The 16,432-nt window shown below is 32.6% G+C and overlaps 1 protein-coding gene across 5 annotated transcripts in view; it reads right to left on the bottom strand.

Annotated features, from left to right (window-relative positions):
- Positions 1 to 16,432, bottom strand: part of RAPH1 (Ras association (RalGDS/AF-6) and pleckstrin homology domains 1) — a 99,183-nt gene that overhangs the window by 14,096 nt on the left and 68,655 nt on the right. For all 5 annotated transcript variants that reach the window (XM_074298964.1, XM_074298965.1, XM_074298966.1 and 2 more), the window contains 4 exons: positions 14,652 to 14,717; positions 12,148 to 12,291; positions 8,816 to 8,926; positions 3,412 to 3,510 (listed from right to left, as the gene is read on the bottom strand). In XM_074298964.1, coding sequence (XP_074155065.1) covers positions 3,412 to 3,510; positions 8,816 to 8,926; positions 12,148 to 12,291; positions 14,652 to 14,717 — 420 coding nt within the window. The remainder of the gene's footprint in view (positions 1 to 3,411; positions 3,511 to 8,815; positions 8,927 to 12,147; positions 12,292 to 14,651; positions 14,718 to 16,432) is intronic.

Below are 16,432 nucleotides of genomic sequence, written 5' to 3'. Positions count from 1 at the left end.
GTAAGGTAAGTTAGAAAAAAGTTCGTTTCATTCTGAAACAGAAAAGTCTTTTTCATTCTTTGTGTTTTTATAATATCCCCCAGCACTTGGCAAATATAAAATCCTGTTTGTATTTTAAAGCCTTGCATAATCTGGTCCCTGTCTACTTTTCCAGTCTTTTTATATTTCATTCTCTTCTATACAGTTTATGATACAGCCTTCTCACTTCTGAAACACCATAGTCCATTTGTCTTTTTTACTAATATCATCCATTCCTAAAATTCTAGTGTTCCTTCTCTCTCTTCTGAATCCCCCTGCCGCTCTTCTGAGTTCCCCTGGATTCCTTTCAATTCAAATCCCACTTTCTGCAAGAGGCAAAACTTTCTATTTCCTTCTACTTCTGCTTTCCAGATAACACTTCTCCTGGGGAGCTCCATGAGGGCAAGGACCAGATCTTTGCCATTCTTGGTAAGTTCACTATTTAGTATAGGACCTGTCAAATAGTAATGCTTAATGGCTTGCTGATTTAACACAATAACTGAAGGATAAGGAATGGGTAGTGAAAGAGGCCAGTACTATAGTACTGGAGACTTTCAAGTTGAAACTGAAGAAAATTAAATTTAGTGGGGTTTTCAAATTATTGAGAAGTGACAATCTGCTCCCAAAATTTTAACCAGGTACTTAGGATTGAGGTGTAAATATCCACAGTTTCATGTGACTACTGATAACTGGATTTCTCCAACCTCTGGAATATGTGAAAAAATGCTCCAAATAACTATTACCAAAAAATAAAATAAAGCAACACTGAGATTCTATCACAAACTCATCAGATTAAGCAAAGATGACAAAAATGTAAAATTATAATTGTTAGAGAGGATGTGGAAAACAAATACACTGGTGTACAGCTGGAAATAGAAACTGACTTTGGCATTTTGAAAAACAATTTAGACTTCTGCCCCCAAAATCATTGAACATATCCTTTGACTTGGTAATACTGATGCCATTAGTACGAGGTCTATTCTTTATTGAGATCAAGCTTTATAGCAGCTCTTTTATGTATGTGACAAAAAAACTAGATGCTAAGGGGATAACCATCAATTAAGAGAATGAACAAATTATGATAGATGAATACAATGATTTTGCTATAGGAAATGAAGAAAGGGCTGGTTTCAGAGAAATCTGCAAAGACATACATGGATTGACAAAGAATTTTGAAAGGATTAACTCTGATCAATTTAATGTATAACCAGGATTCTAAAATTCCAATTATGGACTGAAAGAGATATAATGGATTTAAAATGCAGAAAGAGACACATTTTTTGGACAAGGACCTGGCTCTTGCTAACAGGGAACCAACAGATTGCTCCCCTAAGGGAGAAGTGATCATTCCCTTTGAGAGTTTGTGAAAGAGAAAAAAATCTGGGCATAATGTATCCCAAAAGCTGAGAAAGGAGATTTAAGGAGGTTCACAAGGGGAAAAAAAAAAAAAAAAGTAACATCTCTTGAACTAAATGCTTAAACTAAAAACTAAAATGAGAAATCAACCCAAGAATGAAATTCTGAAGACACAGAAGGAAATAAGATCCTTAGTGGAGGGAAAATATAATTTGTCTAAAGAGTCAAGCAACTATTAAGTGCTAGACACTGTGCTAAGTGTTAGGAATACAAATACAAGCAAAAATAAAAACACATACCAAGAAATAGGAAAGGGACAGAGGAGAAAGTCCTGACTGGGACATGGTTGAAAAAATTCAAAGAAGAATGAAAACTGGCCTGGACACTTGTTTAAAAGAAGGAAGTGCTGCTGTGAGAAGGCCAGGAGGCCTATGTAAAATTCTATAGGGAATAGACTACTCTGGTAGGATGGGGGCAATTCTGGAGAATCAGAGTGAGAACCTGGTATAGACATGTAAGCAATTTACCAGCTACTTCTATTTTAAAAGGAATGTACAGGGGCAGCTAGGTGGCGCAGTGAATAGAGCACCAGCCTTGAATTCAGGAAGATCCCAGTTCAAATCTGGTCTCAGACACTTAACACTGCCTAGATGTGTGACCCTGGGCAAGTCATTTAACCCCAGCCTCAGGGGAAAAAAAAAAAAGGAATGTACAGATGAAAGGCTAGATAACAGAGGGAGAATATCTGAGCCAGGTATAATCTGTGAAAACAGTGCACGTATGTACTGTGAAAGCTCAGAACATACTGTGGCTGGACAGGGAAGCTTTTAAATTGCTCTAAGATTCTAAGTTTTAGAAAATGTGTCAGCCTACATTGATAAAAGAAATCGTGTTCACCTGAGGATTCACTGTACTAATGAAACCACAGGTCCATCCCTCTCCTCTACTGAAAGGAAAAGGATTATTAAAAAACAAGACTTTTATTGGGATAGACAGGATTAGGCTGACTTGCCTATAGAGAAATGGCAGATCAATTTTTACTTTACTTCTGGTTTTCTCTGACCAGAAGAATGACTTAACAAGGAGTTGATATTCAAGATAAGTAAACAGATAATAAGTTAGCATATCTAGTTGTCTTTATTGAATTCAAGTTACTTAGCCCAAATGAACTACATCCACAATTAATGAAAAAACTACTTGAAACACTCAGTAATATCTGAAAGATCAGAGAAAATGGGAGAGATACCACAAGATTGGAGAATGACAAATATCCAGATTTTCCCATGGTTAATGTGAGAATTTATTTCATAAACATTATATATGTTATGACATATATATATAAAAGATATTATTTATGTTTATATCAGAATTTTTTTTCTTTGTTAAAGAAATTTTTTTTCTTAATGAGGGGAAGTTGGAAGGAGAGAAAGTGGATCTTTGTGTGGAAAAAAAAAAATAATTAAAAAATGGTGGCGAATAGAGTCTGTCAATTTATAGACCAATAAGTCTGAGTTTGATTCCTAGGACATTCCAGATCTGATCATCTAGCTGTTGTTCATTTATACTGCACACATCTGACCATGCCATTCCAGCAGCCCAGAAACTTTCAGCTGGTTTCCTGACTGTAAGATAAAGTATAAACTTCCAGCCTATCTTTCCAAACTTATTTCCTACTACTTTCTTCTTGTTGTACATTATCCAAATTGGATGATTGATTCCCCAGTTTGTCTTACTTTCTCTTGATTCCATGAATGCCATTCTTCCATCAGCAACATACTTCCTTTCCTTTTCTATCTACTAAAATCTGTTTTCAAAGCTTAGCTCATTTTGCTATTTCCTCCAGTTAACCTTTTCTGATTATCACTACCTCTCCCCACTCCCATTCTATAAGAAAATTATCTCTCCCCACGAGCAGAAACTCTGTTTTTCAGTTTTGTACCCCTAGCATCTAACACAACATATTGTCCATAATGGGCACTTGATAAATATTTGCTAAATTGCATAAGAACCCATCAGAAATGTTAAAGGAAATCTTGCCTTTGCAATCCGGATGCCATTTATCCATTGATGCAGAGTTCTAACATCGTCACAACAAAGATACTTGATATACTGAGATTTCTTTTGGATCTGTGGGTGCTGGAGTAAAAAGAAAATATTGAAAAGGAAATTTCAAATGTAATTTCAAGATAACAAAAGCAAATCCTGAAACAAAAATTAAGGTCACCCTGACAAACAGTTAAAACAATCAGGTTATTTCTTTAAAATCTTGTTTTACTCTTGGAATAGGATATATGAATTAGGGTTAACCTAATAAATGAAGTGGATATATCCCAGGGCATTTCCAGAAAATCTTTTTGTATATATCTATTCTGCAGAATAACAAAATATCTTATGGAAGAAAATAAAACCAATTTCAGTTTCAACCTATGAAAATTAGGAAAGGGAAAAAGTATAGTTTTTCCTGTGAACCAAACTGTATAAATAAAACCAAGATAATGAGAGATTGCTTAGTATGAGTAAATAGTAAAATTTTTAATGCCCATTTAAAAATATATTTCATTGCTACTTTCTATTCTGTTCCCTTTGCCAAGAGTATGTATTGCCAAAACATTATTTCCATGTGATAAGTTAGAACAATGAATAGAAAACAAGAAATCCACCCCTAAAGTTTCATCTCTATTCTGGATGAAACTACTTCAAAGTTAGGGACTGTACTTGTGATTTCATTGATATAGAGAACTCTGAGATGAGGAAAAGTCCTTCCAAATTAAGTAGGTCAAACACCTTCTGTGCAGAAATATATGTTAGACTAATGCTTATGTAGGTTATATCTCTAAAATGAACTCTCTTGGGAAGGGGTGTAGGGCTGTGTCTATGAGTGTATAAATATTTAAAGAGAAACAGAAGTTTCAGAGTGTCAAAAAGGACAGCCAGCCAGCCTCAGAACTAGGAAGACCTTGGTACAAGCCTTGCCTCTCTTCACACTGGCAATGTAGTTTCAACTCTCAGTGCTTTAGACAGCTGTCTTAGGTTAATTGCAGAGAAGGTGCTAATTTGCACTGAGTTTCCCCACCCAGCAAGTTTCTCTATACTAATGAAATCATAGTAATTTACCAATTACTTTTATAGCGAAAGTTATCTTCAGGCTTATAAGTTAGATTTTAAGGAACAAGGCAGTCTATGCTCCAAATAAAGCCTCACAATGGTCATAAATTATTTAGAAAAGATGTTATATATCATTAGATTGCAATCATGCAGATCTGTCCATCCTTTGCAACTCTTTTCCATATTTTGTCAACAGTTTGCTACCTGTGCTAGAGACTTCCTTCATTTCTCTTCTCAGTGCAAGCTCACCAGGGGATCACTGCCATCCTGTGCCATGTAACCTGACCCTATTTTCTTCTCACCATTTAATTCCTTGATGATGGTCGTTTATTCTTTGTTCCCCTCAGTTATTCACTGGCTAGTTATTGTGGCTTGCTCATATCCACTATGCCTCATCGATTGCTTTTTTTGTGATATTACTGTATAATTCTCTGGAAACAGTTTTCATTTTTCTTGCCATAGACACCACCAGCAGATATGATATTAAAAAAAGAACAGCTGATGTTCCTCAGGGCTCTAGCCCACTGCACTCCTGTGTCCAATTCTGGCCCAATTTTCTGGCCATGCTAAAACCAGAGGGATGGTTTTAATAAAAAACATTTGACTAAATTTTCTAAAATTCCACTCACTGCTTTAAGTTGATGATTAATTATTTAGCTGCTTTAACTTGGTAATTTTATGATGCTAGAAAGTTCTCTTAAGGTTTTTATGATGATTTGTAAGAACACAGGGATACCTTAGACATGTCTAACAATTCATATATCAAAATTTTGGAGTGCTTTAAGGTTGCAAAACATTTCTTTTTAACAATCCTGCATATTAGATGTTCATTTACAGAGTGAGAGAAAAACCAACAAATTCATTAGCATCATTTGATTAAATTTCTAGCCTCAAAGCCAAATATTTAAAAACAAACTTCTATCATGATCAAAGTTGAAAGTATATGCTATATATACATAGGCAGTATGGTAAAGTGGAAAGGAAGAACTGGCCTTGGAGTGAGGCTGTATCTGGACTCCAGTCTTTCCTCTAACACTCACTCATAGTCATGCACAGAAACTTATGATTAGAAGAGATCCTCAGTGTTCATCTGAACAAGAATCCTATATAAAACATACCTAACAAATGGTCATCCATTCATTGCTTGAATGTCTCCAGTAAGGGGAGCCCACTACTTCATATAATGACTCATTCCATTTTGGTTAGTTCTAATTGATAGCAAATTTTCCCATATATCAAACCTAAATTTCCCTATTTGCAAGTTTTCCCTTTTGGCTCAATATCTGCCCTCCAGGGACAAAGAGGAAAAAAAAAATGTAACTTCTCTTCTGAGAAAGGGCCCTAATTGGAAGCTAAGCTATTTCTTCCCTTTCCTTTAACAGATAGCATTAATTCCAATCATCCTGATTATCAGTAGTCTTTCTAACTTATGCTTAACATATCCATTCAATCAGTTCTAAATCTACTATCATAGAATATCATCATATAGACTACATATCTCCACCCCCCCAAAAAAAATAGCATGAGAGCTTTCTGAATGCTTTGCTAAAATATAAATTATATCTATAGTATCTCTTGATCTATTTTAGCAAAGCTTTCCAAAAAAGAAAAGGAAATTGTTAGTCTGTCACAAGTTTGTCCTGAGTGAAACTATAGTTCACTGCTTAACATCAGCTGTACAAGAGACATCTTTAACATTGTTTATAGTTCAGGGGAAAATCACATTATTCTTAGCTTCTAAACTCTTTTCAAACAAGGATAAAAGTATATTAAAATGAATGTGAAGGTCAGTCTTGGAGGAGGAGGAGGAAAAAAAGCCACAAAAAGATTGCTAGTAAGAGTATGAAATGTGTGAAAGGGTGTTGGATCAGTTATAAATCCTTTACTTAATAATGACTGAAAAATTTTTATGTATATTTCTCCACTAAAAAACAAACCATACACATCTTCATTTCATTTTGAATATAACATGGATTGGAAGAATCACCTAGTAAAAGAATTAGGATACAAAAGAATTTTTCATAAGCTTTTTCTGAAATCAGACTTAAGTCACTATTTCCTTTTCTTTGTCTTTTGCCTAAAATTTCATTTAAATAGACAATTCCATTGAGTAAATCAAAAGTTTTACATGTGGTTCTATAAAATCACAACTCTAAATTAGAAAGTCAAAGATAATTGCAGAGACATCAATCACCCCCCTCAATACTTTGTAAGCATTTCTAATTGAAAATAATTTCTTTGAATTTTAAAAATGGTTCATACACAAACCTATCATATATTATTACATTTATGGCTTCAATATATATTACATTTCTTTTACTAGTGATACTTCAGGTTTCATGATCATATTCTTCCCCAAAATGTTAATCATTCTTGCTTTCCTACATATCATGTCTAATAAAAATGAACTTTTGTTTTTTAATTGAGAAACTGACATTTTGTGTTGACTAAATTCATTATTTTTGCAGAAATTGTGATTTTTTTCCTTTTAAAAGCAAGTAGACTGATTTCCCCTTAATCTTTACTTGTCATTTAACATATAAAGAGTGTGTATAGATGTATCATGAAGACTAAATATAACCAATACTTACATAATAGAAAAATTAGCAAACTCAGTAATTAGAATCATTTTCTCTTAAGTTTACTTACAGCTAGAGTTGACAACCTGATTCACTTAATTCAAATGCTGCCAACTTGATTCAGTACAATTTTACAGAACTGAATTTCCATGAAGGTACAAATGAGATTTGGAAAGGCTATGAAAAAGATAATCTAAGCTAGTCCTGATCCTTTCTGTTACTTATCCAAGAAAGTCTTTCTCAATAAGTTGTCTAAAAATATAAACACAGGTAGACAATGATAATAGTGGTGGTGGTGGTGGTGGTGGTAGTAGTGAGTGTTCAGAGTATGGGTTGAGAAGAGCTGTGACTTTGCTTCTAAACATTCAATATATGTAATTTGAAACTTGCTATTTCTCAGTATTCCTCACCATACTATTATGCTGTCTATAGCTCATACTCCATCTCCCCTGCTTTTTAAATTTTCTCCTATCTCCCCAAAGCAGGGAAGAAAAAGATATTTATTTGGGAGATATCAGGGAAAAGGATCAATTAGGTACAAGATACAAGAAGGATAGATATAGTTTCTTGAATTTTAGTACTAGTCTGTAGAACCAAAAGTTTAAGAGCCATTGTCTTGGGTGCTCTAGTGATTTACTACACTAACCATGTACCCTGTTAGTAAATACACATATGGCTGAGAAGTGAATTATATTTTCCCTTTTTGATAAACTGGTAGTAGTGAACAGGAAAGGAGAGTGGGAAAAAAACACCCATACATAAAATGAAGTGATAAGGGAGAAACTATGATAATTTTTAAAAAGAAGGGCAGATTGTATTGGTACTTTACAGGTAAAACTTCTTAACTTTAAGGCTGCCAAAAAACCCTGGTGATGGCAGAGACTATTGTAAACCCACCTTTTGCAAATGAAGGCATAGAAAGGATAAATGTCTTGTCCAAGAGATGAAGCTTTTAATTATCTTAAGTAGAATCTGAAACTGATTCTAAAGCCAGAGCTTTAGACACTGAATTGCCTCTAAATATCCTTATGGATGATACATCTTTGCTTCATTTGTGAATGTAATTGGTTTAATTTTATTTTGATAGATAAAAATGACAACTACATAGCATATTTTAAGTTACTTTTATTAAATTTATTTAAAATATATATTAATTTCCTCCCTCTCTCTAATGTGAAGGAATAATTGGATTGGAAAACTTCATGGAGGTAACTGGAGAAAGTAAAACACCACACAAAATTTAGAAGTAGGGCACAATAATGGAATTGGTAGTTTAATGGAATGATTTACTTTAATGTTACTCCTGCAGTGGATCAAAGTGGAGTGAAGTTTAACTGAGATGATGGTGCCCTCTGATGGTTGGTTCCTTTTAGTAAAGAACACCAGCTAAATGGAAAAAAAAATTCTCAGGAGCTGAATTGAATTTTTTCTCACATAATGGACTAATTTTAATTTTTAAATGACAAATGTGTATTTCAGATGACAAGAAATAAGATTAAATTGTCTTATACATAATAGAATATAATGCTGAAATGTCAGTATCCATTTCTATTACTAAAATTTTAATTCTGGTATAGCATGCAATTCTTAATGTTGTTACCTTTATTATTTTTCTTTTGCTTCTTTTAAGCTGAAGTAATGTATTATTTCAGATAAAGGCAGTTTGGGTGCTTATATCACTAAGATAATATTATAGATAATCCTATCTACTATGCAACTTTAATAAGAAATTCTTAAGAAATTATCAAACAAGTTACCTTCAGGACCAAGCAATAGTCTGTAGGTGCTTTGTATTTATTCCGATAATCTTGTCCATAGTAAACATTGACATGATCCAGCTGAAGAAAGCATACAAGGTCCCGAGAAACCTAACACACAAACAAAAGTCAGCAAAGTACTTCCTAACTAAGGATATATACTAAAGCTAGGCTTATTCTATGTTTTTCTCGGTGTACAACCATTGGTAAGTTCATTTACTCCACCTTCAAAGACTACATCTCCAGTCCTTCTCTCTCACCTGTTGCTTTACCCTATATTTTCAACTGCCTATAATATTTTTTTCATTTTACTACATTAATCAGACTGAGTTTATAATTTTCCCCTAGAAGTTGGCTTTTTTTCTCCAGTTATCCTCAGTTCTAACAGCAATATCATTACTTGCCTGACCTAAAAGTATAAAAAGCCTGGTGTTTTGATTCTCCTCTCTCCTTCATGACACCTATCACCAAACATATTTATAGTTAGTTACAGCATTTTAGAACTGAAGGGACTTCAATAAACATAGAACCCAATATGTGCAAAAATATGTATAATATGTGTTTAAAAAATCCCCTTTTCAGAAACATCTTGAAAATAATTATTTACTTTTTTTGCTTATAAAAGGAAATTCAACTTTAAAAAGTATAGTTAGGTTAAAAATTACATATATGTAGCTGCTTTTTTTTGGAGGAGGGTATTTAAAAAAAGTACAGCACATTAAAAGAAGTTTGCATTATGCATGAAGGAATTTCCTACTATTATATTTCTATGGATTCTACATATCCCATGTGGATTTTCAGATGTTTAATAAGGATTCAATACTGAACACAGTACTACATTCTTTATATCCATATGACCTTTCTCCAGCATGAGCACAATAAGGATAGGGAACTAAGCTAAACTTATAAAAATAAGATCCATTCTCCAACTGATAGTCAAAGGATATAAATATAAATAGGACATAAAGAGTTTTCAGAAGATATCAGAATTATCTATTTCATATTAAGGTGTTCTAACAGTATTAGATCTTAAACAGTATTATAAAAGAGAAGTAAATTATAAACAGAAGTAGGTGGCACAGTGCATAGAATATCAGCTCTGGAGTCAGGACTGGAATTCAAATCTGGACTAAAACCCTTATAAACTGTTTGATCCTAGGCAAGTCACTCAATCTTGATTGCTTCCCTCCCAAACCCCCACCAAAACAACAACAACAACAACAATCTGGTATTGGCTAAGAAAGTGATGGATCAGTATAGATTAGGTACACAACAAACTGCAGTAAATGATCCAATAGTAATTTAGTGTTTTATAAAGCCAAAAATCCAAGTTTTTAGGACAAGAACTTAATCATTTCACAAAAATTGATGGTAAAACACAATTTGACAAGATCCAGATGAAGACTGACATACTGTATACACCATTTATCAAGATCAGGTTAAAATGGATACACATCAAAACAAATTAGGGAGTAAGGAATATTTTACCAGTCAGATCTATGGATAAGGGAAGAACATCCACTCTTTGGGAAGTTCTTACACTAACCCTACCCTAAATCTGTATCTTCATAACTTACCTACTACCCTTATTTCTACCTTCTAGAACCAAGGTGAATGAGCTTTCACCATATTTATTTCACTTTTAATCTTGTCAACGTCCTTCTTAAAATGCATACATCTAGAAGGAATATAATACTCTAAAAGTAGTCTGACCTGTGTGATTTATGGAAAGGAATAGAATTCATGAGCAAATGAGATATAAATTTACAAGAGGTGAAGTGAATAATTTTAATTATAAAAAAAATGAAAAAAGTTTTGCACAAAAAAACTAGCATGGCTAAAATTAGAAGAAAAAAAAAGACAGAAAATGGGAGGGAGGGCAGGGGGGAGAGGGAGTCAAATTTACAAGAATAAGAATCATCCTCCTACTGATAAATGGTCAAAGGTTATGAAGAACCAATTTTCAGAGGAAGAAATCTAACTTATACTAATAGCCAAAAGAAAATTATTCTAAATCACTAATAAGTAGAGAAATGCAAATTAAAATAACTATGAGGAACTACTTCACACTCATCAGATTGGCAGAGATAAGAAAAGAAGAAAATGACAAAGGTTAAAATAGTAATTACTTAGGGGTAGGGTAGTTCATATTTCTGAAATGTGCACTCACTCTTCACCATATCTCTTTAGTGAAATGGTGAGACAATATAATCCAGATTTATGAGAAATGTAAGAAATTTTATGATTTATGTATTTTCATGAATATACTGCTATGTGTGGCAGCAGTTCCTTTTGCTTCCCTATTAAGTAAATGGTGATGTTTAAGGTCTAAAAGTATCACTAAGATGAGTAGTTGGTATTATATCAATAACTAATATTCAGTTATATGCTTTCTAATTATATTTGCATATAATAGTTGGGAGTTCACTTACCAAAACAAACTCAATGCCTATTTAAATTGAATTACAAATGTAAATTAGAAAAACAGTTAAGGATTGGATTCTATGCTCTTAGTTGGTTTGTGCCAATATAATAAAAATGACAATTCTGACCAGGCTAATTTTCTCAATATGCAAAATACATAAAAACACTAATAAAAAAAGCAAATTAAAACAATTGGAAGGTTTTACTCTAATCAATAAGATTGGACAAGATGATGGACAAAGACAGTTAATTTTGGAAGAGCTGTGGGAAGATAGACATACTAATACTATTGGCTAGAAACTGGGCTAACTGTGCTAAGAAAATTTAGAATTATATTAAGATAAATTACTAAACTGATCATACACAGTGATTCCACAAAAGGTCACATATATAGGAACTCAGATAGATAGAAAATAAAAAGATTATTCATCAATAGAAAAATGTGTGAACAAACTGATATGTATGAACATAACTGAAGGGAAATGTTTTATAGGAAACAATACACATAAAGCAGTTGAGGAAACACAAGAGTACATTTATGAGTTGATACAAAGTAAAGAAAACAGAAGCAAGCAAGCAAAATACAATGGCTATTATAAATAAAAATAACATTAAAAAACAGTTAAACTCAGATTAATTTCAGTGAACAGTCTTGGTGTTTAAGTATAGATGATGAAACAAATTTCTCTCATATTTGCCTAGATGTGAGGAACTATGCACGTGGCTTGTTGTGTATTCTTGATAAGAAGTGCTGGCTACTTTTCAGCTTTATGTTTTCTTTGTGACAAAGTATGGTGGAAAATGTCTTTGAGGTTAAAAAATAATACAATACAAAAACAAAACAACCCACCAAATAACAAAAGCAATATCAATAAAAAAATTAAATATTTTTACTATAAAGAACACACCTTTGCTTTTCCTTTAGGAACATAGTAGATACCAGAAGCTCGCAGAAGAAAATAGCGTTTTTTCCAGGACTTCTTGCCATCATCTTTCAGCCACAATACTCCTTCAAGTTCTGGGACTGTCACAGAACTCCCACAAAAACACTCCTGAAACATAACAATGAAAGAAAGTAGAAAGGATTATAATTCTTGCTTGTCAAAACAAAACTTATTCATGCCATATAAGATGCTAGCATGAAATTGATTGTCTTTACTATATGTTGAAATCATGCTATCTGTACACACACACACACACACACACACAGAGGAAGGAGCTTTAACCAAGTTCAATCTTCATGTTATAGACCCTAAAAGTTAAATGATTTCCTCAGGGTCAAATTGCTAGTATGTGAGGCATTATTCTAACTAGATCATTTTGTCTCTATGTCTGGCACTATAGCTGTTTTGATTAGTTTTTGTTAACATCTTCCTACCCATGAAATATTTCATATAGATGATCATAAACACCAGTAGTTTTTTAATCCTTTTATACCTATGTCTCTGAAAAATTCAACCCCACAATTATATTATAGTGTGTAAAGCAATTTATAAACCTTCTAATTCAGGCATTCTTAATCTGGGGTTCATAGTAAAATTTCAAGACTTTGAACTTGGATGGGAAAAATATTACACCTTTGTTTTTTCATGTTATTGTTTAGTTGTTTCAGTCTTGTCCAACTCTGTGACCTTATTTGGAGTTTTCTTGGCAAAGGTACTAGAGTGGTCTGCCACTCTAGTGGCAAACTGAGGCAAACCGGATTAAGTGATTTGCTTAGGATCACACAAGTAGTAAATGTCAGACTGGATTTGAACTCAGGTCCTCCTGACTCCAGGCCTGACACTCCTGATCTCCTGTACCTCCTAAGCTGCTTTATTTTCATGAACCTTAGCATTTCCTTTAATTATTCAAAAAACATTATTCTTAGAAGGGATCTTCTCACCTGGTGAAGTCAAGTTGGTGAAACTTAACACAAAAAAGGTTAAGAACCTGTATTTGTATTCTAATTCTACTTTATTTATAGTTGAAACAAAATGTAACTTGAAGTGCCACTTAACAGCACTATGCTATTTAAACATCTCAAATTAGAAATAAATCTCAACAGAAAATCAAATACTGTATTGTAATTGCAATAAAATAGTTTCAGAAATTTAAATTTTAAAAAACGTTCAAATGGATTATACTTTAAAAACTCCCCACTGTATATATTGTATAATAGTGTACCGTTGTATAATACTATCAAGATTTTCTTTATCTATCTTGTTTAGATATCAATCTATATTAGAAAAAAACTCTACTTTTGAAAAGGATACTATGTAAAAAAAAAAGAATATAAAGGAATATTACTGGACTATAATAAAGGCTTTGCCTCAAGCGATACTGGTAGAAGAATATTTTGCTCTGCTTACAATAATATAAGTGAAAACAACCCTAAAAGGAAGTCAAATTCTAAGAAATCAAAATTGTCGATATCTTTGTCCCAGAAATCAGATGATCAAACATATCTCTTTCCTTTCTTTGGTGTAAATGTTGGTACTATTGGTACAAGTGCAGAATGTTATATATACAGTCAGAAGGGTAACTATATGAGTTGTTTTTGTTACAAATCCTTTAGTTACAAGGCAGGGTTCAGTAATGGAATGGGGGAAAGGTATGATGAAAATCCAAAAATAGCTGTGACATAAATATAAAACTTATCAACAAAACTTACTCTTAAAAATAAAGTAAGTTCGATGCTGAGTGAAATGAGCAGGACCAAGAGATCATTATATACTTCAACAACAATACTATATGATGATCAATTCTGATGGATGTGGCCATCTTCAACAATGAGATGAACCAAATTAATTCCAATAGAGCAGTAATGAACTGAACCAGCTACACACAGCAAAAGAACTCTGGGAAATGAGTATGGACCATTACATAGAATTCCCAATCCCCCTATTTTTGTTCACCTGCATTTTTTATTTCCTTCACACACTATTTCAAAGTCCGATTCTTTTTGTGCAGCAAAAAAACTGTTTGGACATGTATACATATATTGTATTTAATTTATACTTTAACATATTTAACATGTATTGGTCAACCTGCCATCTGGGGGGAAAAATTGGAACAAAAGTTTTGGCGATTGTCAATGCTGTAAAATTACCCATGCATATATCTGGTAAATAAAAACTATAATTAATAAAAAAAAGAAAAGAAAAGAAAAAAAAATAAATTAAGTTCACAAAATTGGAAAATTATTTGCCCTTTAACTACCATGGTTAAATACAAAGAATCATCAAAACAAAACTTCAACAATTAATACACAATTTCTGTTATAATCCTAGATACAAATCTGGCAAAAGACTTTTAATTTCTGAGAATAACAGATTCAGGTTGCAAAGCATATGTACTATTTAATATATTTGTAACAACAGATTTCCTTTTTTTTTTTTTAAATAACATAAAAAAAAATTTACAATTATACCTCCAGCAGCACTTCTTTATTTCTGTCTGCCATCTCAGATGTTTCCTTTCTCCCCAGGAGATAGTTCTGAAAGAGAAAATGAAGACATTAAATTTAAGATCTAATATAAAAGATAAATTTATGACTGAAAACCTGAAATCCTATATATTCCTTTGCCACACACATATTGCTGCCTTTTTTAAAAAAAATCTTTTTGTTTTTTGTCACTGAAAACTACCACCACCAGATGTCTACTACTGCTTTCTTCCCCTTATTTATCCTTCTGTATTAGTTGCTTCTTAAATCTTTTACCTTTTGTAACTGTATGGTAAACATTATATATAAATAAAAATTATGTTTTAGAATATCATGTCACAATCAAACTTAAAAGATACAAATGAATAAAAAAACCTTACATTTAAAGCAGTTTACAATACATAGGAAAACCATTTGATCCAGATTCCCCAAAAGTTAATTTTTAACTTCTCTTCTTTATTTTGAAAATGCTACTTTATATTTTTACATGTAAAAACAATTTTAAACATTTGCTTTTTATGATTTTTGAATTCTAAATTTCCTCTTCCCTCCTTGAGAAGGCAAGCATTTTGATTTAGATTATACATGTGTAGTCACATAAAATGTATTCCATTTGCAAAAGAAAATACAGACCAAAGGAAAAAAAGATGAAGAAAAAAAAAAAGGTATGTTTTGATTTATATTCGGCTGCTACCAGGTCATTTTCTGGAGGTGGGTAGCATTTTTCATCACAGATCCCTTGTAACTATACCGTATCAATGTTCTGCTGAGGATAGTTAAGTCACTCACAGCTGATCATCCTTACAATATTGCTATTAATATGAACAATATTCTCCTGAATCACTTCACTTTGCATCAGTTAATGTAAGATTTTCCAGGTTTTTCTGAAAGTATTCTGCTTATCATTTCTTAGAACATAATATTCCATCATAATTGTATATCAGAACTCATTCAGCCCTTCCCCAAATGATAGATATCCCTTCAATTACCCAATTCTTTGCCACCACAAAAAGAGCTGCTAAAATTATGTTTTTACATATGCACCATTTCCTTTTTCTTTAATCTCTTTGGGATTCCAGTGGTGATATTGCTGAGTTAAGAAATATGCACAACTTTATAGTCTTTTGGACATAGTTTCAAAATTGCTATCCAAAATGACTGATCTGTTCAATGTTCAACACTGCATTAGTGTCCCACTTTTTCTACATCCCCTCCAAAATTTGTCATTTTCCTTTTCTGCCACATTAGCCAATCTGATAGCTGTTGGGTGGTGCTTCAGAGTTGTTTTAATTTGTACATCTCTAACCAATTGTGGTTTAGAGAATTTTTTCATAATTATAGATGATTTTAATTTTTCTTCTGAAAATTGCCCATTCTTATTCTCTTGAGCATTCATCAATTGGGGAAGAATTATAGTTTCATACATTTGACTCGGTTCTTTATATGTTTGAGAAATGAGACCTTTATCAGAGAAACTTGATGTAAAAAATTTCATGGCTGCATTAGTTTTATTTGTGCAAACTCTTTCTCATTTTATGTAATCTAAATTATTTATTTTACATCCCAAAATGTTCTCCTCTCTACTATCTTTTGTTTCCTTAAATACAGATCTAAAGTATTCCATGCTCCCTTAATTTACTTATGATATCACTCTTTATGTCTAAATCACATATCTTATCTTGGGATGCAGTGTGAGATACTTATACATAGTTTTCTGCCAAATTGCTTTCTAGTTTTTCCAGCAATTTTTGGCACATAGTGAATTC

This window comes from Sminthopsis crassicaudata, chromosome 3 (genome assembly GCF_048593235.1).
Source record: "Sminthopsis crassicaudata isolate SCR6 chromosome 3, ASM4859323v1, whole genome shotgun sequence".
NCBI lineage: Eukaryota > Metazoa > Chordata > Mammalia > Dasyuromorphia > Dasyuridae > Sminthopsis > Sminthopsis crassicaudata.
The sequence above is the reverse complement of the archived record's forward strand: the minus strand, read 5'-3'. Positions and strand labels throughout refer to the sequence as shown.